The 24,342-nt window shown below is 40.8% G+C and overlaps 1 protein-coding gene across 3 annotated transcripts in view; it reads left to right on the top strand.

Annotated features, from left to right (window-relative positions):
• PLCB1 (phospholipase C beta 1) overlaps positions 1 to 24,342 on the top strand; it is a 665,042-nt gene that overhangs the window by 555,953 nt on the left and 84,747 nt on the right. For all 3 annotated transcript variants that reach the window (XM_070587880.1, XM_070587881.1, XM_070587882.1), the window contains exons 26-31: positions 360 to 579; positions 4,510 to 4,690; positions 22,270 to 22,346; positions 22,447 to 22,536; positions 23,003 to 23,060; positions 24,136 to 24,222. In XM_070587880.1, coding sequence (XP_070443981.1) covers positions 360 to 579; positions 4,510 to 4,690; positions 22,270 to 22,346; positions 22,447 to 22,536; positions 23,003 to 23,060; positions 24,136 to 24,222 — 713 coding nt within the window. The remainder of the gene's footprint in view (positions 1 to 359; positions 580 to 4,509; positions 4,691 to 22,269; positions 22,347 to 22,446; positions 22,537 to 23,002; positions 23,061 to 24,135; positions 24,223 to 24,342) is intronic.

The raw sequence follows: 24,342 nt of genomic DNA, 5'->3' as shown, positions 1-24,342 counted from the left end.
AACCACATCCTTGCTTAGCTGCTTCCCCTTGCCTATCGGCTGTCCTCGCTCCCCTCCTCCTGAGAGCCCTCCTTAGTAAATCACATGCACGAATCCCCCTTTTGGGCTTTGCTTCTAGGGAAGCCAAACTTAAAAACAAAATTACAAGTGAAGAAATTGGGTCTTGAAGAAATTTGGCAACACAGTCTCAAAGTTAGCAAGTGATAGAGCCCAGATATGTTTGATATGAAAGCCCTGCTCTTAAGCTCCAGTTGGCTGGGATCAGACAAATACTGCTCAATAAGCAGGCTGCTACTCCTCTTTGCATCAGTGCTTTGAGTTCTTCCAGGTCTGTTAGCTCTTGTACTCTTTTGTTGCAGAAGTGGAAGCGCAGACTATTGAAGAGCTAAAGCAACAGAAATCGTTCGTGAAACTTCAAAAGAAGCACTACAAAGAAATGAAAGACCTGGTTAAGAGACACCACAAGAAAACCACTGACCTTATCAAAGAGCACACTACAAAATATAATGAAATTCAGAATGACTACTTGAGAAGGAGGGCAGCTTTGGAAAAGACAGCCAAAAAGGATAGTAAGAAAAAGTGAGTTGAATGGGTATTGTTTGTTTGTTTTATAGTATGAAGGAAGAGAGTTATTTACATGGATTTTTGATATTTTATGCCATATTTTGGGCCGACATTGCTGCAAGAAAGAAAGCCACCCAATTCCCTCCATTCTCTAGAGCTCTTGTGTCATCTCAGATCAGTTTTGCTTGTGGACTCAATTTCTTTATTTGACCAATTTCTGAGAATAGATATGAGGGAAGTCTTACCTTTGAGTTCTAGCCTGTGAGTCCATATTATAGCTGCCAATCTGGTGGGTATGAAATTTTTCCATGTACCTAGAACCTAGTTGAAGAGGTCACTTGTCTTTTAGAAAAGAGAAGTCTCAAGTATCCTTTTCTGCCCCATCCAAAACCCTCAAAGCCTTGTACAGATAACCCTTGTGTCTGGGTCTAGGCGGCCCCACAGCCCCATGTACCCAGACCTTGACTGACAGAAGCATCTCTCACACATTCATTCAATCAATATCTGTTGAGTGCCTGCTGTGTGGGACACAGTAGTAAACACGACCTACACAGTGATCACCCGCAAGTAGCTAAGATGGTAATCGGGGAACTATGTGAGCATGGAAGCTACCTGTCTGTGAGCTAAGAGTCAGGTTGTACCACATCCTTCCTTTCTCTTTCTTACAGAACAATCTTATCTTGATGCCAGGTTATAGAGACAAGTAAGAAGCATTTTTCAGATCCATATGGTGACATGATTTAACATGGGCTTAACTTGAAAGCACAGTCAAAACCCAGTACTTGGATTTTAAGAACTAAATCATTATTTCTTAGAGCTGGAGCAGCCTTAGAAGCCATCTAGGTGAATCTTTGTCACTTCTTCACAGAGGAAGCTGAAAGCTAAAGGCATTCACATTTACCCACAGTTACACAAACAGTTCAGGTAAAGCTTGGCCTAAAACGTCTGCTAAATTTCTATTTTAGTGATATGCATGTAGTTTGTTTATTCACGTATTCATCTACTTATAAGTCAGACCCTGAAAACTTCCAATAGAGTATTGAAGCAGCTCATCATAGCAGATGAGTAAAAATCCTACGAAAATAGAAAAATAAAAACCACACACACACACCTACATACACACAGACTGAGTGGCTAGCAGTTACCTAGACGTGCTGTCCATTACAGGAGTCGCTAGCCACATGTGGCTATTGAGCCCTTGAGAAGTGGCTCATCCATATTGAAATGTGCTATAAGTATAAAATATGTTCCAGATTTCAAAGACTTCCTTAAAAGAAAAAAAAGAAGAGAATGTAAAATAGTTCATAATTTTATATTGACTTATATTGCTTTTCTTTTAATTACATGTTGAAATGATACTATTTTGGGATGTATTCGGTTATATGAAATATATTATTAAAATTAATTTCACTCATTTTTTTTTTTTTTTACTTTTTAAGGTAGCCACTAAAAATTTTAAATCACCTATGTGGGAAAAATCAAATACGTGACTTAGGTTATTTCTGCACCAGCTGTTTAGTGTAATTTCTCTTTGAATACTAGATTTAGCTTTTAGCTTCTGAGAAAAGGAAATATGGGTTAGATGATTCTTCTTATGTGATTATAGGAAACTTGCTTACTTTTCCAAGAGAGACAAACACTTCCCCAGTATTAAATTACAAGAGAATTCATCTCATGGATCTTATACAGGCAATGTTAGGCAACAGGAGATAATGTCTTCAACCTTGTTTTTACAGAAGATGTAGAAACATTATTCCCTTGGTTATTGTTTTATACTCTCCCTCAAAAAACAAACAAAAGTCCCTAAGCATCTAGTATTGAAAGATAAAACAGGAGAAACTTTTCTTCAAGAGGCAAAGCCACTGAGGTCTGATTATGTCTGTCCATCTCCCACCCTCCGTGAGACATGTTAAAATCCTGAAAATACTTCACTAATAAATGGACATGATGTCCATTAGATTAGTGTTGTTTTTTTTTTTTTTTTTTTTTGAGGAAGATTAGCCCTGAGCTAACATCTGCTGCCAATCCTCCTCTTTTTGCTGAGGAAGACTGGCCCTGAGCTCACCTCTGTGCCCATGTTCCTCTGCTTTATATGTGGGATGCCTACCACAGCATGGCTTGCCAAGTGGTGCCATGTCCACACCCAGGATCTGAACCAACAAACCCTGGGCCGCCAAAGCGGAACGTGCAAACTTAACCGCTGCGCCACCACGCCAGCCTCTAGATTAGTTTCTTATTCAAATATCCATCATCTCAACTGAGCTTTCCACATTATGTGAAGAGGAGATCATTCAAAGATAGCTTCTGTGCAGACACTGGCGTGCAATGATTCTGTGTTGTTCTTAAGAGCACAGACTTTGCCTTCCCCTAAGTGTCTGTCCTTGGGTAAGCTGAACTGCTGCTCCCCCATACTGTGTCCTTAGGCACATTTTCTCACTGAACCTGTTTCCTCAGATGTAACATGGCGATGGTTATGCCTACTTGTTGGGTTGTTGTGAAAGCCAAAAGTAAAGTAGAGAGTGGCTGGCACATGTTGAGCTGTCAACAAATGTTGACCTGTTGCCTCTGCTGTGGTGGTTGTGGCTGATTGAAGAAACAGCTTTATGTTCTGGCTACACTAGCTTCCTGCTACAAAAGATGGTAAATGTATCTCATGTCCATGCCAGGATGGAGGGCCACCTCAATGCTGCTGTGTGATTCCGATGTATCAGGATCCGTGAGCCTTGTAGAGTGTTCATTCTCACTTGGCCTTGCATATAAAAGTGCAAATAGAAACCTTTGAGGGAATTCTGCATCCCTTACTTGACAAAATAAGATCCTAACCCCAGCGTTAACCGACTGCCTCTCCACATGGCACTATTGATGCTGGCCTACTTCAAAGAGAGAGCAACAGGAATTTCTTCTACCTGTTCCACCTGGCTGCAAGTGAAAAAACAGAGGCAGATTGAGGCCGAATCTGATGTGCTGGATATCTTGGGTGGTTTAGTCTTCTTTCTGCAGAGTTTTCCATATAAAGGAAAATATCAGAACTGTTCTTGTACTGCATTCCCAACACTGTCTCCTTTTCTATTGTGTCCTATAAGAAGTGAGAGCACAAAATTTGAAGGAATCATACCATATGTTTTAACGCACGAATAAGTTAGTGAGAATTGCTTTGATTTATTTCAGCATTAGTCCTAAATATCCATATGTACAATTTTCTGGCCATGAATAATTCAAAGAAAGTTAACCTGCACAGAGTAAACTCTCAATAAATATTTTAGAATGAACTAATGCATCCTCCTTCCTCTTGTAACCTACGCATTTTGAGGAAAGTGCCATTTTGTGTACAGATATCAATGAAGTTGCTACCCAAGCCCAAAGAAACATTTTAATAACATATCTTTCCTATTAAAAGATGTCAAGAAACAGACCATATTGGCTGGGAGGGCTGCTGGCACATGGCATCTACACATGCTCTCTGTTTTCAATACACACTACCCAGATGCAAAATGTGGTACCTCTTCAACTCCCTCAAGAGAATCCAATCAATGTAGAATGTACTGAAATTGTCAGGGGGGAGAAATGTAGCTGGGAATGACATTATATGTGCCATATTAAAAAAAATAAAAAGATTAAAGCCTTAAAAAATTCTTATTAGACATTGTTTTTCCCAAGGGGGGACTATCATTCTCTCCACCACCACTGCCAGGGCCCCCAGCCTCCTGGCTTTCCTTTTCTGCCCCAACCTCTTTCTTGAGCAACACAAATTTCATCTACTTTCTGTGTTTGCAGACCCTCTGCTGCTAAGCTTGTCCGTGGGGTATCGGCCTCTTTCTCAAGTGGTTTCTTGAAATATTTATTTCCAAACACAGCCCTGTCTCTAGGAGGAACTCTGGTGAACAGCCTACCTCCACCTGCTCGTGACCTGATGATTTTTATGAGTCAAGCTCTGTGTCTCTGCAGATCGGAACCCAGCAGTCCTGACCATGGTTCATCGACAATTGAGCAAGACCTTGCTGCCCTGGATGCTGAAATGACCCAAAAGTTAATAGACTTGAAGGACAAACAGCAGCAGCAGCTGCTTAATCTTCGACAAGAACAGTATTATAGTGAAAAATACCAGAAGCGAGAACATATTAAGTTGGTAAGCCTGAGAAATGCGATTTCTGTTTGTATCGCTGGAGCCCTCTTTTCTATAGAAAACTTTTGATGCTCTTAGATGACTTAAAGGGAGACAGTGGCAGGTCTGGCTGCCACCTTCCCTTCACTTCTTTACCCAATAATCTTATTTTAATGCCAGGTAAGATGTATTTTTCAGATTGATATTGTGACTTATGATTTCACATGCGCTTAACTTAAAAGCGCAATCAAAACCCAGTACTTGGGTTTTAAAAAGGAACAAAATCATCATTTCTTAGAACTGGAAATTGCACAGGTCACATAATGTTCACCACGCTCATATTTTCTAAGCTCCATTATTCCAGCATCTTTACCAAGCTCCTCTCTGTTTCCCAAAGAAGCTATGTTTTATTATTTTTATTTTCACTAACTTGTTTTGGGGTTATAATAGTTTTTTGAGATCTTTGAACTCTCACAAGGAATTAAAAACACTTATATCTTTCTTCAGGAAAACTAAGAACATGCTGCAAATAAATGTTCACTTTTTGTATCCTGGGCTTTTCAAGAACTAAAAAAATTGTACAGTCCACTCTCCTTCATTTAGAAAAGCCAGTATCTAAATGGCTAATATGGAATGTTATCTACCCAATTCCTGTGGCTCCCTGTGAAAGGAAATGACTTCATCTCTGTTAATGATCAGTTTTGTCTTCCAAAGTGTTTTCTCATGAATTGTGACATTCTCTCCCTTGTTGTTGATGCCTTGACACATAGTAGGGTCATGATAAATATTTGGTGACAGATAGATGAAATGAATCAAATAAAGTAGCCTTGAAGACAAGCTGATGCCAGCTGAGTAAGTGTAATAGAAATTAAAGTAGTATACCCAGAGGAAACGGGTTCTGAGAGGTGTTTGTATGACCTGTCCATTTCGTTGCTGAGAGCCTGTCCATGCAAGAGAATTCTGAGGTTGTTTCTGCTGGTACGTTGGAAATGGGTGGATGGGTTAGTCGTGATTGTATAACAGGTGATTCAGCGTAATGGTGTTGTCCTAGTACTGGGTCTGCAGTGACAACATGCAGATGAGCAGGTCAAGATCCCATAAGGAGCTTATCAAAAATCAGATTCCGCTTGCTCAGTTATTCTCAATCTCAGCATGCATCAGAACCATCTGGAAGCCTTGGTAAAACACAGATTGTTAGGCCTCGCCCCAAATTTCCAATTCAACAGTCCTCTTGTAGGGCTGGTGATGCTGATGCTTCTGGTCCTGGGACCTCACTTTGAGAACCATTGCCCAGTACTTAAATGTGAGGCCCGAGGATTTACTTTTTAACAAGCTTCACCTGATTTTGGTGGACTGCTCTATTTTTGAACTACTGAAATAAGATCTAAGCAGTGATAGAATGGTCAGGCAGAGGTCAGGTTTTGTCTAAGGATGGGATTGCTGTGACAGATCTGAGACAGCCAAAGTGAATTTTAGTGGGGGATAATGGCTTTGGGACCCAGTTACAACCACTGCCATCCCACTTTCTCCAGGACCCCATCCCTAGTACTCCAGAAAATAGTAACAAAAATTAAAATTAGAATAGCAGCCATGTACTGATTACTCATGGTGGGGCCATGTGCTATGCTATGCCATTTACAGAGATTGTCCACTTTAATCTTCACAACAGCCCCTGGAGTTTGGCACTATTGTCAGCCCAATTTGCAGATTAAAAAACCTTACAGAGATATTTAGTGACTTTCCCGAGGTTCCACAACTGGAAAGTGGGTATGGTTGGAACTTGAACCTTGGTCCTCTGACTCTAGAGCCCCTGCTTTATAACCACTGTGTAGATGCCTCCACTAATTCAGATTTCAAGTGAAGGTTATCATAATGGCCTCACATCTACTCCCATAGAGCACACGCGGCCAGCTCCTTCGTGACTGGATACTGTACCTCTCTCTCTTTTTTTAACAACTTTATTTCACATGCTATGCAATTCACTCATCTAAAGTGTACAGTTCAATGGTTTTTAGTGTATGCAAAGATTTGTACAACCATCACCACAGTTTTGGAACATTTTCATTACCTCAAAAAGAACCACTGACTCATTCATTCATTCATTCATTCAACAAATAGTTATGAGACACCTACTCAGTAAATATATTAAAATACTAGATGATAAAAATGACAACAATCCTAGCCTTTATGGAGCTTACATTCCAGATGGGGGTCAGATCATAAACAAAATAAGTTGTTAAAATATATAGTATGTCAGATGGTAATAAGAGCTTAAGAGGTAAGTCAATCAGAAACAGCGAAATAAGGAATACGGTGAAGGGAAGGATGAGTAGTGTGCTTTGATTTTTTTTTTTTTTTTTTTTTGGTGAGGAAGATTGGCCCTGAGTGAACATCTGTGCCAATCTTCCTCTATTTTGTATGTGGGATGCTGCCACAGCATGCGTTGTTGAGCGGTGTGTAGGTCCACACCCAGGATCTGAACCTGTGAACCTCACGCTGCCGAAGCAGAGTTCGTGAACTTAACCACTATGCCTGCAGGCTGGCCCCATTCTTTTATATTTTAAATAGAGTAGATGGGGAGGCACTCACTGGGAAGGCAGCATTTGAGTTAGGAGGTGAAAAATAGACCCAGGCAGACATATGGGGCAAGATTTTCCTAGGCAGAGCATTAGCAGCTGCAAAGGCTCTGCTTGGGCGTGGGCTGCGTGTTGAAGGAACAGCAGGGGGCTCTGCCTAAGGAGGACTATAGGGTCTTAAGTCAAAGAGATAGGACTTTTAGGTTTGGGGACTGATCTCTTAGGGTCTTATAGGCCTCCATATGGCCTCCAGGTTCCACTCAGAGTGAAGTGAGAGCCACTGGAGGAGTGACATGATCTAAGGTAACTTTCACAAGGACCACTCTGGGACTGAGTTGCCCGGTACATGGTGAGGAGCAGGGCCCCAGGAAAGGGCATAGTTTGGACGAATGGTGGCCCCACCGGTTAGAAGGCCCCACTGGGATTCTCCGGCAGATGACTGAAGTTGACTCCCAGGGTGAATGTTACCTAGAAGACTAGACAACCCAGACATAATCATCAAGAGTGTCCTCAGGACCCCAACCCCTGGGAAGACTCCATTCCCCCAGGAAAGAGTCACGGCAATTGAGAAGAGACGTGGCAGAATAAGAAGGAAGCCCAATACTCGTAGAAGATTCTCAAAACAGGAATTCAGAGTGTGGATGAAAACAGATGCCCACACATCCCACAAAGGCCTCTTGGGGAGAAGGGGACTTGTGCTGCAGAAATGGGTGCAGAAATCACAGGAAAGAGCTGCACAGTCTCAGAGTGCCAAGATGGATACCTGAGCATGAGGCACCGAGTTAAATCTCGCCAGATGAGGGTATAAAGAGCTACCCAACAGATTTTCTCCTGGAGGAGAGGTTGGCTGGGAACTACAGAAGACCAAGCTGAGCTCATGGGTGGGAAAATCCCACCTGAAAGGACAGGAAGCAGGAGAGCTCCTACTGGAGGTGGCAATGCCAGAACATGTGCTTCTCCCTAAGAAAGAATGAGTGCATCCATTGTAAAAGCTTTGAAGAGTTTTCAGAAAAACATAAATATGTGTCCAAGCCAGCCTGTCCCTTTCAGCCCAAATATAAGCACCCTACTCAAAATACTCACCCCTTCCCCAGTGTCATCATGGATTTGGGTTTCAAATAAAGCCCCAGTGTCTTTGAACATACTTGTGTGGGCCTTTGTTAAGAAGGCTAAGGCCCCCAAACCTTGGATTTAGAACCACACGAAGTTTATTTTATGGCCATTTTGGGGCATCCACAATTTATACTACATGCCTTTAGCTGACATATGTATCAGAACTTTCTATCAACTCTGTTTCTAATAACCAGAAATTGTTCTCCCAGGAAATCTTCTGACTGAAAGGCACCCAGAAGCGACAGTTCTATCTTTGGTTGTGGTTCTGAATTATGAACGGGCCTCTCAGGATAAATTAGACAAATAGAAGTGTAATTAAAAAGCAAGGAGGCCCCAGGTTAAAAAGACTATTTGGGTGATGAGGAAAATTAAGCAGAAGATATTTCATCTCCCAAAATTGCTTTGGGAATTAAATACAAACGTGTTTTGGTTGAAGATCGTGTATTTCAAATGCCAGCACCCACAGTTCAAGGATGGAGAAAGAAACCATGGCGTCAATAAACTTCCTGCCAAATGTTCATTAAAAACTTAATATTTGCAAAGCACTCTGATAGACACTGGAGATTAAGATAAAGAAGACACGGTCACCACACACACTCAGGGAGCATGTATCACAAACAGTTATAATACCATGTGATGAGGGAAATGACAAAGGTATCAGCATATTGATATGAAAACACAGATATGGGAACAATTTACCTAACTCCATCAACTGATAAACACCAAGAGAATATGTTTTGAGGTCATTGTTCATATTATCATGGGAGGTGTAAAATGCACACCAAGCTTCAGAGACTCTGGAGCTTCGAAGAATTTTTATAGCTGTCCAAATAAGGATCTTCATCCCTAAAGCCCTACATCCAAATAGCTTGGCAGCCTGGTTAGTGTGGTCCCCAGACCACCTGGGAGTCTGTTAGACCTACAGAGTCTTCAGGCCCCACCCCACACCTGCGAAATCACAGTTTGCATTTTAATAGGAGTCCCAGGTGACTTGTTACATGTTCAAGTTGAAGCTCAATTTTAGAGCCTATGAATCCTTATCTTTGCTCAAAGTGCGTTTTAGAAGAAGCCTGAAGTTCCTTTTAGTTGAAATGGGAAATACAGTACGATCTCCGCTACTCACAGCTTGGTCGTCAAGCCAGATGGATGTCTACCAGTGGCAGACGCACAGGTCCTGTGGAAGCTACTCCTGTGACTTCCTGCCTGTATCCTCAATAGAAGGAAATGGTTGTCTTCAGGCAGAGGGCAGTGAAAATTAAGATGGAAGCCCTCCCGCCCCGTTCAAGTTCTTGCACCCCGTGAAATCTCTCTATAGATATCTCGGGGATCTGTGGATCCCAGTCAAGGCTTCCTGTTCCAGGGAAGAACTACAAGGTTGGAGAATCGACTCTGATGTGTTTATTTGTTTTTTGTGAACTGCCTTGGGTGGACCCTGAGTTTTGCCTATCCCAAAGGATAGGTTTTAATTTTAAAAGTGACTTTGGTAAGTGATAGAAATTCTTAGGGGGTCCCTCTGAGGGTTCTCGATGACTCTCAGTAATCAGCCCCACTCACATTCAAGGCTGAACATCCACAACCTAGTGAGAGGGGATTTTGTAGTGATGTCAACGGGGTCACTTCTCAGTCGCAGCAGTGCTTGGCCCGCCATTTTGTCTTCTCGCTCTTCCTCTTTTTTTAGCGGCTTCAGGAAAAGATTCCCTGGTTTTCTCTTCTAGTCGCCATACTTTTAGTCTTCTACAGAGGCTTGTTTCGTTTTCCTTTGCTTTGCTTCCTACCCTTTCTCCTCTTTCTCCTATTTTAAGTCTCCCATATGTTCTAATTCCATGCCTTTCTCCACTCCTTCACATTGACCTTGAAGGCTCGAATTCTTCTAGACATCCTCCTGCCTGTCCCACCAGTAATGGTTCCTGGGCCCCAAACCAACATTAGTACCCAGTGATATGAGTTCCCCAACTCCCTGTTGATCCCAGAGATTTAAAGTTGGGTTTCACAGTGAAAGCTCTGGGTGAATACTGATCAGCTATGAGTGGAATAGCCTATCAGGATGTGAGTGGCGGTAAGTGAGGGTCTAGAGACAAATGTCCTGATTTCAGGCCATTACTCCCCCTCTGAGTAGTCGTGTGACCACTCTGAACTTCAGTTTTCTCATCTGTCCAATGGAGATTAGAATAATCCTCCCTTCATTAAACTATAGGGAGGAATATTGAGATGATATACACAAAACCTTGTTTTTAATGAAAACCTTTTTTTTTTTAACAGTCCATGAATTAGCTAAGGAGATCTTGAGTTCAAATATAAATATGTGTTCCAGCTTTTGACATCCTGCTACAGCCTGAGGGAGCTCATCATCTTCCTTTTAACGACTTTTATCAGCACCATTTGCTGCTGCAACCTATCCGAGAGGCAGCCTTGAATTTTCTCCCTTCTATGGTCGCCCAGCTAAAGGATATGTGCCGGGAATAATTGCAGTCAGGAAGCATCTCCACAGTAGTTGCGATAGTGTTATCTATCTTCCTCCAAGATTCTGACTTTAATGTGGGATCATTTTTCTTGAGAAATAAATTATTTAGCTTTCTTGAAGTCACTGCTTTAATTATGAGCAAAAATAAGCATATTTCCGTATATGTGTTGTCTATTTGTATTCCTTTTTTCTACAAACTGCCAGTTCACATCCATTGCCTACTTTTTTGTTGGATTGTCTCCTGCCTTTTTGACCCACAGAGTTCATGCTATATCTTTTCATTGATTAATTTGGGAGGTTGCGCAGGTTAGAGAGTGTAAACATAATCATTCATTCACCAAAAGTTGTCGAAGGCCTACTACGACGGTCCTCATACTGGTGGGGGGATTCTGTGAGGACCAAGCCTAAATGTGATCCCTGCCCTCAGGGGCTCACAGTGGTTAAGAGCACAGGTCGTGAAGTCATACAGACCTAATAGTATGCCCATCTTTATCAGTTAGCTTTGTTGCCTAACAAACACCTCAAAACTTATAGCCTTAAAACAACAACCATTTATTTAGCTCATGATTCTGTGTGTAGCAATTTGAGCTTGACTCAACTGGGTGGTTCTTCTGGTCTTGGTTGGGCTCCTTCATGTGTCTTTGGTTCAGCAGCCACTCGCTTAGGGGCTCTGCTTCTGGAAGTTGGCTGACTGTCAAGGCAGGTGACTGATCCACATCTCATATCATCCAGCAGGCTAGCCTGGGCTTGTTCATGTGGAAGTTGGACAGGATTCCCATTAGGAGCAAGTGCAAGTGAGCAAGGTCTCTTGAAAGGGCTTGTAACTTCTTCCTTCTTCTTTGGCCAAAGCAAGTCATAGGACCTGCTCAGATTCAAAGGATAGGGAAAGAGACTCTATCTCTTGTTTAGGGGAGCTACAAATCACATTGCAAAGTGTGAAAACAGGGAGCAGTGGACAATTTGGGCCATTTTTTGCAAAATTCTACCCACAGCCCTCATAGTTTGGATGTGAGATTCAATAAAACAATCCATGGAAGCTTAACACAGTGCCTAGAACATAGTCATCATTCTTTACCAAAGGACAACTTACACAGGATTTAGAGTGAGGAGACTGACTTCCATTTTTAGTTATGTAACTTGAGCTAAATCATTTCACCTCTTTGAGTGTCTGCATTCTCGTTTCTAAAACAAAAAGTTTGTACAAGAATGCTTGTAAAGTCTCCCTTGGATTATAACGCTAGTTTCACTTAAATTATAGAATGCAGGGATAATCCAAACGTCAGATCTATCAAAATAATAATTAGAGATTTCTGTTTAAAGCTATAAACTTTTAAACTTCGGTTTTTCTTTTGTGTGTCTGCATAATATATCTTAATATATTTTTATGTGTTAATTGGTGACTATTTAGATGAAATTAAGGGGAAAAAGTCAGTAATAGAACCATCCCCAAAGGCAAAGGAAATAATAATTTTGACTTGTGTCAAGTTAAGGAAGCTTAGGGAACAGAAGAGATTCTGCTGAAAGGAAAATTCCAAAATAGAAGCCACAGTCTGATAATTTAGTTTGTGCCCTCTGGAATTACAGGACTCATTGCATTCCATCTGGCAAGTGAGGGATGCTGAGATGATATATTTTGCATTAAGAAAAAAAGTAGCTGACATGCTTTGGTATTTATCTTCATGGACAGCTCTTCTGGGTCTAGCTTCCAAATGCACCGTTGAAATGTTAAGCCCATGATTGATTGCCCTATTTTAGTTACAAGTCACAGGACAGGTCATGTCTGTTAGTCAGCTCTCCTCTGCTAATTATTTGAAACCCTCCAGTTTGAACATTCTTGCTACTTTCCCACCTCTAAGTGGTAAGCAATATTTATTTAGTTCATTTATTCCAAATTAAATGGCCTTGACATCTTTTAGAATTATGAAGCCTTGTCCTAAAGTTTTAGTGGTTTGAGTTTTTTCTTAGTTGGTTTAATGAGATATAATGATCTCATTTGACTTGAACAGATGCAAACGTGTTCTAATTTTATTTTATTTTGATCGAGAAATCCGTAATTGCATCATTTGGGATACTACACCAACTTTTTAATAACTCTTGCAAATACCTCCATTAGCATTTATAATTACAAAAATTTGGTAAATTTTTACTTAAAGCTATATATATGAATCATTTTAAGTGAAACTTCTTTAATTGTAAAAGTTACCTTTCTCGTTAAAATAAATATTTCATGGCCATAAATCCCTACTTTTTGTTATTTTCGGGATATTTTTATACCATTATTGAAATCTAAAAGCATACCTGTAACCATAGAATAATATAATTCTACAATTTATCAAAGGAACTTTACAGATAAGTTAGAAGCTATATTTTACTGATGAGGAAACAAGGCCCAGAGAATTGAGATGGCAAATTATAAGCATTATCTAGGCTGATAAAACACATCAACTAAAGCTCGCTTTATCAAGTTTCTTGATTTTTTTCTTTAAAGTTCAAAAATATTTCCAGTCGATAGCCTCATTAAAGAACACCAGAAATACCTTTCGAGGGAGTATATGTTACATGGACCCATTTATATTTCCCAGAAAGCTAAAAAACTGACCTTTACCTCGGCATAATTTAAAAATGAAAAAATAATTTTAAATGTTATAGATTCATTAGGCCAGCTTATTGATGTTGACTAGGAGTCTTGGTCAGATTTTCACTTTTACTTATTTCTTTGCCCAGCAAGAAAAAAAAATAATTCCAAGGATCCTTTAAACACATTTTAGATTCAAATAAACAGCTATAAATTCTATTTAGCTGTAGAAAATTTTTTTAAAAAAATTCGTAAGTATGAAAGGATATCTCAGAGAATGATCAAGATAGTTGCCCTTTTAGTCTAAGAATTTCTCCTCCTCCTGAATAGAGAAGCGACCTCGTGAAGCCTGTCAGCTCCACGTGGACGGGGCCTGTCTGTCAGCTCACAGTCGGACCTTCCTTACTAGCACAGTGTCCAGCACATCATAGGTGCTCAGTAAATACTCACTGACAAGTGAATGAATATTTCTCAATTTGATTGACAAGGATACACTCCAGTATAAACATCCATCTTGTTTTTACATTGTCAGTATGTGTTTAGTTTGTCCATCATGACTTGGGCTAGAAATATCATAAATTAATTCTTCGTAGAAGAAAAACGCACAGTTTATAGTGAAAACCCAGAGTGGATGCTTTGACTGGCAGAAAGGAAGGCTAGGGAAGGGAAGGGAAGATGAGTTGTGTCAGAAGGGTGAACGTTCTATACTTGGCTTTTTGCTCATTTTTCAAAATTGTCCTTCTTAGAAGAGACTCCAAACATGCCACGTATTTTTTATCCCTTTCAAGTTAGAGTCAAGGAATTAGCATCTTCCGTGGAAACCATTCTCTCACCCTCAAATGACTAAACCAAGTGACATTCAGCATGGAGTTGAGAACAAGCATGAAATTATATTCCTCCCAGAGCTTTTCTTTTTTACTCCTTAAAAGGTTTGGAACATTTAACTAGGGGTAAACAAATAAGCAAACTAAGTGAAATGTGTCTATTCCTTTGGGTCAGAAAAAAAAATCATGCTAAAAGTTAAAATTAAATTTTGTTTACTGAATTTCAGTTTAGCATGTACTCTCTTGTTTTTTCCCCTAGGAATTCTAAACTATTCTTTTCTTCTTTTCTATCTTCAGTGGGTTTTGTGGCTAATACATGATTGAATGGTTCTTTGAGTAGAGTGCATCTGCTAATCAATGCACCAAAAGTGAATGTACCCTTAGGTTAACTAAAAAGCACTTCAGTGATTGTGTGAAAAATCCCTCTTCTGGGTCCTATTTTTGCTTCTCATGCAATAGAAACCCTAAACCCAAAACTCAGAGGTTCCTCCATCCTGTTTGAGGGTTAAGGAGTGAAATTTTTTATTTCTGCTTTTTGTCATGATTCTCTTGGTTGCAACAGAAACTCATGCTGGACTCACTTAGACAAGAAGAGTGTATATTAGAAAAATACGCAAGGTAGATCTCATAAGAAAAGACTGGTCATCCACACCGGGGAAGGGAAGGAATAGAGAGATGGGCACCAGAGACCACTCACAGCATTTTCTATGTCTGTCTGTCTCTCTCTCTGCCTCTCTCTCTTCCTCTCCCTCTCTCCTTTTCTCTCTGTTTTTCTTGCTCACTCTCTCTCTCTAATGGTTTTTTCTTCACGTTAGTATTATTCTTTTCCAGAGCAGCAGACAAGCTTCCCCTTGTCTGAAAATTTAGATACCAACCCCTTCTAAGACACATTTCTTTCTCCAGTGGCAGATTGGAAAAATCCTGGCGAAAGCCTTGTTAGGGTCATACGACTGGCCAAGCTTGCAACCTTAGACCAATCACCTGAGGCCAAAGTCAAGGTATAACTTGTCCAACTTGGATTAGGGCCTCCCCTGGACAAGTTACCCTGGCCAAGGGATGGGGGTAAAGAATACAGCAGCTCTCGTGGGAAGCACATTGGGCACACGGCCAGTTCTCAGAAAGCAGAGGAAGCTCTTCCTGGAGAGGTGGTATTGGGTAGAGCCCCTACTCACTCTTTTTTTTTTAAAGATTTTATTTTTCTCCTCAAAGCCCTCCGGTACATAGTTGTATATTTTGTTGTGGGTCCTTCTAGTTGTGGCATGTGGGACGCTGCCTCAGCGTGGTCTGATGAGCAGTGTCATGTCCGCGCCCAGGATTCGAACCAACGAAACACTGGGCCGCCTGCAGCAGAGCGCGCGAACTTAACCACTCGGCCACGGGGCCAGCCCCCCTACTCACTCTTTTTAGAGTAGGAAAGAGATAAATTATTGATTCATGTATATAATCTCATTTCCAGTTTAATGTGAGTCTGACAATAGTGGCATATTATTAATAAAGTCATAATATTAATCATTCTGCCTCCTGGACCTTAAGTAGAGGAAGTTTAAATGAAAACAGTAAATATTGTAAGGACAGAATTACGGTAGGAGTGATGGTGTTTTGAAAATAGCTAGAAAGGGCAGAATGTTACAGGGAGGGGTCTGTAGTATAAGAGAGCAGAGGAGACCAAGGGAAACTGAGCACAGCAGAAGGATATTTACATAATTGTCACATTAAACACAGAGATGTTGTCCTTTTTTAAACACATAATCTGGTATTCTAGGGAAATGCTATTTTTATTAGTTGCATGCAAATGCCACATTAATAAAAAATACAAGGGCTGGCCCCATGGCCGAGTGGTTAAGTTCAGGCGCTCCACTTCAGCAGCCCAGGGTTTTGTCAGTTCGGATCCTGGGCACAGACCTACTACCACTCATCAAGCCATGCTGTGGTGGCATCCCACATGAAGAACGAGAATGACTTACAACTAGGATATACGACAATGTATGCGGGCTTTGGGGAGAAAAGAAAAAAAATACACCTGGATTTCACAAGAAGACATTTGTTTCTAAAGGAACAAAAGTTAGTTTGTTAAATACCAAAATTATATAGTTTTGAAAGTATTTCCAATAAGACAGCCCACAGCTTGGACATGACCCTCCATAGTTATCACCAAGGTTGAGGTCAGTCTGGTTTTAAAACTTAAAAGATTTCGTTTACAATATTTTTTGAGCACCTATTTTGTATAGAGCCTAAGGTTCCAAAAGATAATTAAGAAAGGGAGATTGTAGTAGTGGCATCCTTTTGGAGAGTAATAATAAAGTATGTACACACAAAGATAAATATCTATAAATGATATCTTATAGAAAAAGTCAATCAAGGGGCCAAGGCCTAGAGTTATCTGGGCAATCAAAGAGGAGAATCACCAAAGGGTGCTCTAGAGGGGAAAGGCACATGGACAAGGGGAAACCTTGGCTGGTGCCCACTGCCTTATCAGAAGCAGTTAAGGTAGCACAGTCCAATGGAACTTTCTGTAAACATGGGAATGTTCTGTATCTGTGATGTCTCCCATGCAGATGGAAATATCATCAAGGTGCAAGAATAACATGAGAAAAAGTAGAGAAGCAGGTGTGTGCTGAACAGTTCTGAGAGCAAAGTACTGCATAGTTTGTTGGGTATGATGAATGCTAATGAGGAAAGTCGATTTAGAGCTGGAGCATAACATTTTGAGGATAGAGAGTCAGTTAAGGCTTTGCTACACACAAAAAAGAAGACTATTTGGGATGGAGTAGGAGGACTAAGGAGCAACTGAGGGCAGGGAGAGGATTCTTGCCAAGTCCAGACTGGAGTTAATGAAAATCTGCACCAGAGCGCTGTTAACACAAAGCCATGTGACACATAGTAATGAGAAATTAACAAATCTCCATGACTCAAGTACCAAAGAGGGAGGTCAAAGATGATGTCCACTTTAGAACTGAATGATGAGACTTAGTGGGAAAATATAATGGCATGTCTTCTGTGAGAGACAAATCTTGAACTTGCTTGTAAAAATGTTGAGATGCTGGTCAGTCATCCTCGCTAGAGTTGGTCAAAAGGGGTTTAAAATGCCGAAATGAATTGAAGCCCCTAAAACAGAGAAGGAGTGGCTGTGGTGGCTGCTGGAGATACCATAAATTAAGGAAAGAGAGCTTTGTATGAGAGTGATTGGCAATTGGCACTCTGTCAAGAAGATAAAGTTGTGATTCCCAAACTGTGCAAAGGCACCCTGAGGCACCACGTTGAACTCACTGGGCCATCACATTTTTGAAGGAAACAGAGCAACATCTCTTAAAAGCTATGAAAAGTACTGCTATTAAGTTGTTTGGGCCTAATTATTTAATAAACAAATGGAACTGTTCTTTTCTTTCTTTTAGCCTAAGGCTACCATGAAAAATTACTGTGATCCTAAGGGTGCTGTGAACTAAGAAAATTTTTTAATCTCTGAAATAATAAAAGTTAAGTCCTGAAAAATGGCCAATAAGTTTAGTAACAAAAAAGTTTTTGTAATCTCAAAGCAAAATCAGGTGAATTCCAGTGGTTGGAGTGTAAGTGAGATGGCAGGGTTGAAGAATTTTGGGGTGAGGCATTGAAGCTTTAGAAGCAGCCATGAGTCTGCCATTTTAGGGATAGAAATGAAGGAAGATCAAAAGTGGAACAAAAGTTTAGGGTTCCCTAAGGACAAGGAAAATAGAGATGTGTTTTTATGCAAAGGGAATGTGTACAATGCAGAAGAAAGTTTGAGAGGAGAAAATGAAATGGTGGATCAGGTCCTGCCCCAGGGAGAAGAGAGGATGAAAGCAAAGGCACAAACCTTTCTCTTGGAAGGAAGAGTAAGGAAACCAAGTTAAGAACCTACAGGGTAGTCTCTAGGACTTGCATGTGTGCTTTCCCCTTCAGCTTTCATAATCACCCCAGTAGGGAAACATTTTCCATGTATCAGAGGTGAAGAAGCTGAGTTTGGGGTCATGAAGAGAATGCAGATAAAGTTCCTAAGATCTTTTGAGATCCTAGAGAAGAAGGAATTTGAGAGGGTGTCTTAGCTTGGGCTGCTATAACAAATTACCAGAGATTGGGTGGCTTAAACCACAAACATTTATTTCTCACAATTTGGAAGCCTGAGAAGTCCAAGATTAAGACACCTGCAGATTCAGTGTCTGGTGAGAGTCCGCTTCATGGTTCATAAATGGCTGTCTTCTCACTGTGTCCTCATATGGCTGAAGGGGCAAGTAAACTCGCTGGGGTCTCTTTCATAAGGGCACTAATCCCATTCATGAGGGCTCCACCTTCATGACCTAATCACCTCCCAAAGTCCCGCCCTCCTAATACCATTACATTGGGGGTTAGGATTTCAATATATGAATTTGGGGGGAGTGGGGCACAAACATTCAGTCCATAACAGAGGGCTTCTTCTAAATTGTCTCCATCTTCCTCAGTAATCTAGCTTCTCCAACTGTAATGTGCACGTGAATCTCCTGAGAATCTTGTTAAAATGCAGATTTTGATTTAGTTGAATTGGGATAGGGCCTGAGAATTTGCATTTCTAATGTGTTTCCTGGCAACGCCAATGCTGCTGGTCCGTGGACCACACTTTGAGTAGCAAGATCTAGAAAGCCAGGTCATCAGCCCAGAGGTTCTAGAATAGCAGCAGGTGTTTAGTAGATCCTTGATATATATTTGTTAGATCGTGGCCAAATTGAATAGTTTAGATAAAAGTGTGTGTTCCAGCAGCAAAGGAGGTGGGACCTAGTTCTGAGAAGAGTAAAGAACAAGTGCTTGTGGTCTGGGGGAGGGGCAAAGAGGTAGGCCAGGGCATGCAGCAGACAGGGAACTTCTTTTGTGGAACTTGAGGGAATAAGGTGCTGGCAATTGTGTAGGGGCTGAAACCAAATCAAAATAAAAGTCAGAATTGAGCAGGTAGAAGGGCTGTGAGATCTCCACCTCAGTGGCTTCATTGACTAGATGTCGATGTTGCTGAGGATGAGGGCAAGAGGTGGAAGGAGAACAGTAAATGTGAGCAGGTGCTGGCATAATCAAGAAAAGATTCTGGAGTCAGGCGAATGACAGAGATGACAACATGGCAACAGAAGTATGAATACCATTGAATTCAAAAGCATTACTGGATATTTAACAGTGGTCTGTAGAACGAGGACAGGCCCACCAAGACCCCCCAAATCTGGCAAAGTATCCAAATCACCAAGGGGGGGATTTTGAAAATATAGATTCCCAGCCCCTGCCCCTAGACATTTGGAGCTTATAGGCCTAGAACAGGCCCTGGAATCTGTATCTTTAAGGAGTTGCCCACGGTGATTCTGGTTTCAGCCAAGGTTGGGGATCCCCGAATAACCCTCTGTAACTCCTTGGGGTGAATGGAAGAGGAACTCTGGAATTTTATATATAGATAGTTTGATAAATGGCACTACAAAGCTATAATATTTCATAATTTCTTTAATTGTGACAGTCATGATCAGGCAATCCTTTTTGAATGATCAAATAGGTTTTCTGCTGGCCTAAACCCCAGTTCATATTTGTTCGGATTTAATCCACTTCACAGATGGATGCATCAAATTTCATGTTAATGTTAAGTTAATGTGGACTCTTTGTTGTAATTCTGTAAGAGAATTTCTCCCTTGACTTTTTTTATTCTCTTGGATAAGAAGAATTTTTTAAAACAATTTCTAAAATCATAATGAAAAGGCAGCATGGGAAAGCGATGAAGGCCATAAGCCATGGAGCCTGAGTCCTCTGGGTTTGGACCCACTTCTGCCACTTACCACCTCTGTGGCCCAGAGCCCAGATCTTGAGCCCTATGTGTTAGCGTCTTCATATGTAAAACAAAGATAGTGGCGCTGACCTCTCAAGATAACTCCTCACAAGGTAACTCCTGGACTTGAATAAGTTAATACACTTTAAACTCTTCAAACTGTGCCCAGCATATATAAATTACCAACGAAAGTTTGCTGGTATTATGATTATATTGCTTTGTCACTGTTGTAAGCTACCACTTATATAAAACTAGTCAACTCACCCTGCTGTATCTGAGACTCTCCATCTCTGGGGAACAGCAGTGGGGCCTTTCACAGGAAGCGCACACCATCTATTTGGTGCTCCAGTAAGAAGGGTAGAGTCCAGTTGCTACCACTGCCTGAGCAATGACAGAAGGTTCCATAAGTTCTTCATGTCAGATAAAGAAAGAGAAGGGATCAGAAAGAAAAATTACCCTCGTATAACTGACAAGCATTTATTGAGCACCTCCTGAACACTAGGAATTGCGTGGAGGACCGATGATATGAAAACACAGTCACTGCCCTCTTGAAACTTGGTTTGATTAAAAAATAGATGCAAACTAATAAAATAATTGCTTTCATGACAATGTATTCAAAAGTCACTGATAGCACAAAAGGGAATTTCTCATGTTCTTTGGAAGTTACTCACACAAAGACACGAACATTGATTTCTAAGATGGGTAACTCGTGTCTTCCTTGAAGCAATTAAACAATGAATGATAGCTGGGAACCAAGAATTATAATTCATAGTTGATTATAACTTACGTTTGTATCATACTCATTTTATTTTAAGCTTCACAGTACCTCCAAGAGATAAAGTCATTGATAATCTCATTTACAACCAAGAAAATGTAGGTTCAGAAAATGTCGGCCCCTTGATCAAAATCATACTTTTAATAAGTTATAGACTAGGAATTGGAACCTGGGTCCACACTGTTAGGTGTCTTTGCACTGAGCCAAGTGGCAGTAACCAGCACAATAATCTTAACGAATCTTGTTTAATTAAAAGGGATGATAGGGTGCCGGCCTGGTGGCACAGCGGTTAAGTTCACATGTTCCCCTTTGGTGGCCTGGGGTTCGCCAATTCGGGTCCTGGATGCGGACCTATGCACTGCTTGTCAAGCCTCGCTGTGGCAGGCATCCCACATAAAATAGAGAAAGATGGGCACAGATGGTAGCTCAGGGCAAGTCTTCCTCAGCAAAAAAAGGAGGATTGGTGGCAGATGTTAGCTCAGGGCTAATCTTCCTCAAAAAAAGAAAAAGAGAGATAATAGTAAAAATTTCATATTAAAAGGGCCAACCCTGTGGTGTAGTGGTTAAGTTTGCATGTTCCACTTTAGTCACCTGGGGTTCACAGGTCCAGATCCCAGACACAGACCTAGCACCAGTCGTCAAGCCATGCTGTGGAGACATCCCACATAAAATAGAGGAAGATTGGCACAGACATTCGCTCAGCAACAGTCTTCCTAAAACAAAAAGAGGAAGATTGGCAGCAGATGTTAGCTCAGGGTCAGTCTTCCTCACACACACACACAAAAAATTCATGTTAAAGCCTAGATAATGTGATGGTTTTGTTGATGCAAATAATCAATATATTGATGAGAGAGATAAGATGACCTTTACTTGAGCCAGGCTGAGGACTATAATCTGGGAAGGCAGTCTCCACTAAGGAAAAAACTGTTCTGGAGAAGCATGGTTTTCAGTACAATTTTATACATTTTCAGAACAAAGAACATGGGTTAAACACGCCCAAGATACATATTCATCAAGGTTCAAAGAGATATTCAGTTGCAAAGTAGCAGATCAACATGACCCTCCAGGAAAGGAGACTTATCTTCCGGAGTTCTGATGTGGGCGTTACAGATACTGGCAGTTGTAGGAGGGAAAGGATGCATTCTTATCTTCGAAGAGTGCATTCTTTTGCTTCGAGATAACATTTAATGCATTCTTTACTTTAGTGGTTAAAGCAGATGTACAGTGTATGCTTAATAGGCCATTAGTCAGGCTTCTTTAGTTCAAGCTGAATCAGTTTTAAAACAGAATAGCCACTCCATATACCTCAATATGTGAAAATTTCTTGTCAGTTTTAAATTATGTCCTCATTGCTTATGTTAGAAGTCTGGCAATTTTAACTATGGTTAAACATCAATCACAGATTTTCTAACTACAGATATTGTTGTTTAGGGGAGCAAGAGGAGAGGGTGCTTTGTTTGTGATAATGTAAAACAGCAAACTGGCATTTTCTTTCCCCAGCTTATTCAAAAATTGACGGATGTTGCTGAAGAATGTCAGAACAATCAGTTAAAGAAGCTCAAAGAAATCTGTGAGAAGTAAGCCTCCGTTCTCATTACAATGGACTTGTGTATATAAACGTATTAAACATTGCCAGCTGATTTGCCTTTTTTCCCTTTTACTTCCGTTTGACTTCAGAGAGAAGAAAGAATTAAAGAAGAAAATGGATAAAAAGAGGCAGGAGAAGATAACAGAAGCTAAATCCAAAGACAAAAGCCAGATGGAAGAGTAAGGAGAAAGAGCGCCTTCTCCCCACCTTTTACCTGGGATCTTTTTATTCTGTATCAGAATAACAGGTTCTCAACCATACAAAGCCCCATCTGTGAAATTTCTCCTCTAATTAACCTCTCAAAATATCCCTCTTATATGGTTTTTAACATGGAACTCGAAGAGCAGTTCAATAAAGGATTGGGGCGCACCCGGGGCCTTTTAGATAAAGATTGAGTAAAGAGCTTCCCTTCTGGAAAGGCTGAATCCTCACTTCTGATATTGTCAGAAAACCTTCTCGGCATTTGGTGAAAACTGAGCTTGCCCCTGGGTGGAACTGACCTTTGCCCAGAGCTGGTAGATTTTACCTTCCTTGCCGTAGCAATAAAAATGTTGAGAGTTCTGTAAACTTTCATCTGGAAATCTGAGATTCCTGTGTTTGTCGATGCCAAATGAGTTCATATAACGATCTGTCATTTGCTTTTAGGGAAAAGACAGAGATGATCCGGTCATACATCCAGGAGGTGGTGCAGTACATCAAGAGGGTATGTTGGTTAATCCCTCTCTCCTTTGCAAACTGTGTTTGAGCATTTGGCAAGCACAATGTGAGCCTCTGGAGGGAAATGCCAGGCTTGGCCGTGTCTAGTTATCACCAGCCCCCAGAAGAGCTGCTTCACTTTTGCAATCAGTGTTTCTGCAAGTTTAATTGCAAACCTATATGTAAAATGGCTCATCTAAAGATAGATGTCAAAGATCACTTCCAAAGTCAGGAGCCTAGATACATGGTAGCAATGGGAGATTCCCCCAAAGAACCTTTAGTCGTCATCAGTGGTAGAGAAGATGGCAACCTCCAAAGGCATTTCTTATTTTTTTTAACTGGTATTATGGAAATTTTCAAACATTAACAAAAATGCAAGAATGATCTTAGTCTCAAGTTTGTGTGCCCAATGCATAGTTAGCCAATCACTAAGACATGTGCTTGGAGATGGAGAAAGCTTTATTTGAATTGGCCAAAACAAGAAGGCGGGAGGATAGGTTCTCTCAACTCTGCCTTAACAAGAGAAGAAAGCAGGGGGTTTTATAGAGCTAAAGGGCTTTGCAGGAGGAGTTTTGGATAAACAAAGGGGTAATCTATGTTTCTTTCACTCCCAATAAGCCCCTGGGCAATCTGACTTCTGGGTGTCAACAGCAGCCAGGGCCTGGTTATCTGGTGATCCTTGAAGGCATTCTTTTTCTTCTGTAAAACAAGCTCATAAATCCTTGTGACCTTTGAGTCACCCCTCAGGTTAAACAAGAAAGCAGCAAATTGACAAGATTAACTTCTTTTCATCTATCTCTGTGTTGGGAACAAGGTCAAAAGGTCTTATTGAATATTTACAGTAACCCTCAGGTACCTGGTGTCAAGAATCGTATGATCCATTGATCACCCCACCTCCACCCCTATGTACCCATTGTCCAGCCCCAACACTTAGCAACAGTTTCCAAACTTGTAGGGGAATTCTTGACCAGGATATGAAATAATTAAGTATATGTCATAGATCTGAAAAGCTTTCAATTTTTTCTGAAAACATTCACTTGAACATGTAGATGAAAACGACTTTCTTTGTGACTTTCTTATAGTTAGAAGAGGCGCAAAGTAAACGACAAGAAAAACTGGTAGAGAAACACAAGGAGATACGTCAGCAGATCCTGGATGAAAAGCCCAAGGTAAACTGAGCTGAATAATGATACACACTAATTTCATTTTCTTTCCATCCAATTAGAATAAGACCTCCCTAGTTCATGTACCTCCCACACAGTCTCAGATCAGTTCTCAAACGTGAAACC

The sequence above is a fragment of the Equus przewalskii genome, chromosome 21 (assembly GCF_037783145.1).
Source record: "Equus przewalskii isolate Varuska chromosome 21, EquPr2, whole genome shotgun sequence".
In the NCBI taxonomy this organism is placed as follows: Eukaryota; Metazoa; Chordata; class Mammalia; order Perissodactyla; family Equidae; genus Equus; species Equus przewalskii.
This window is presented reverse-complemented; position numbering and strand designations above follow the sequence as displayed.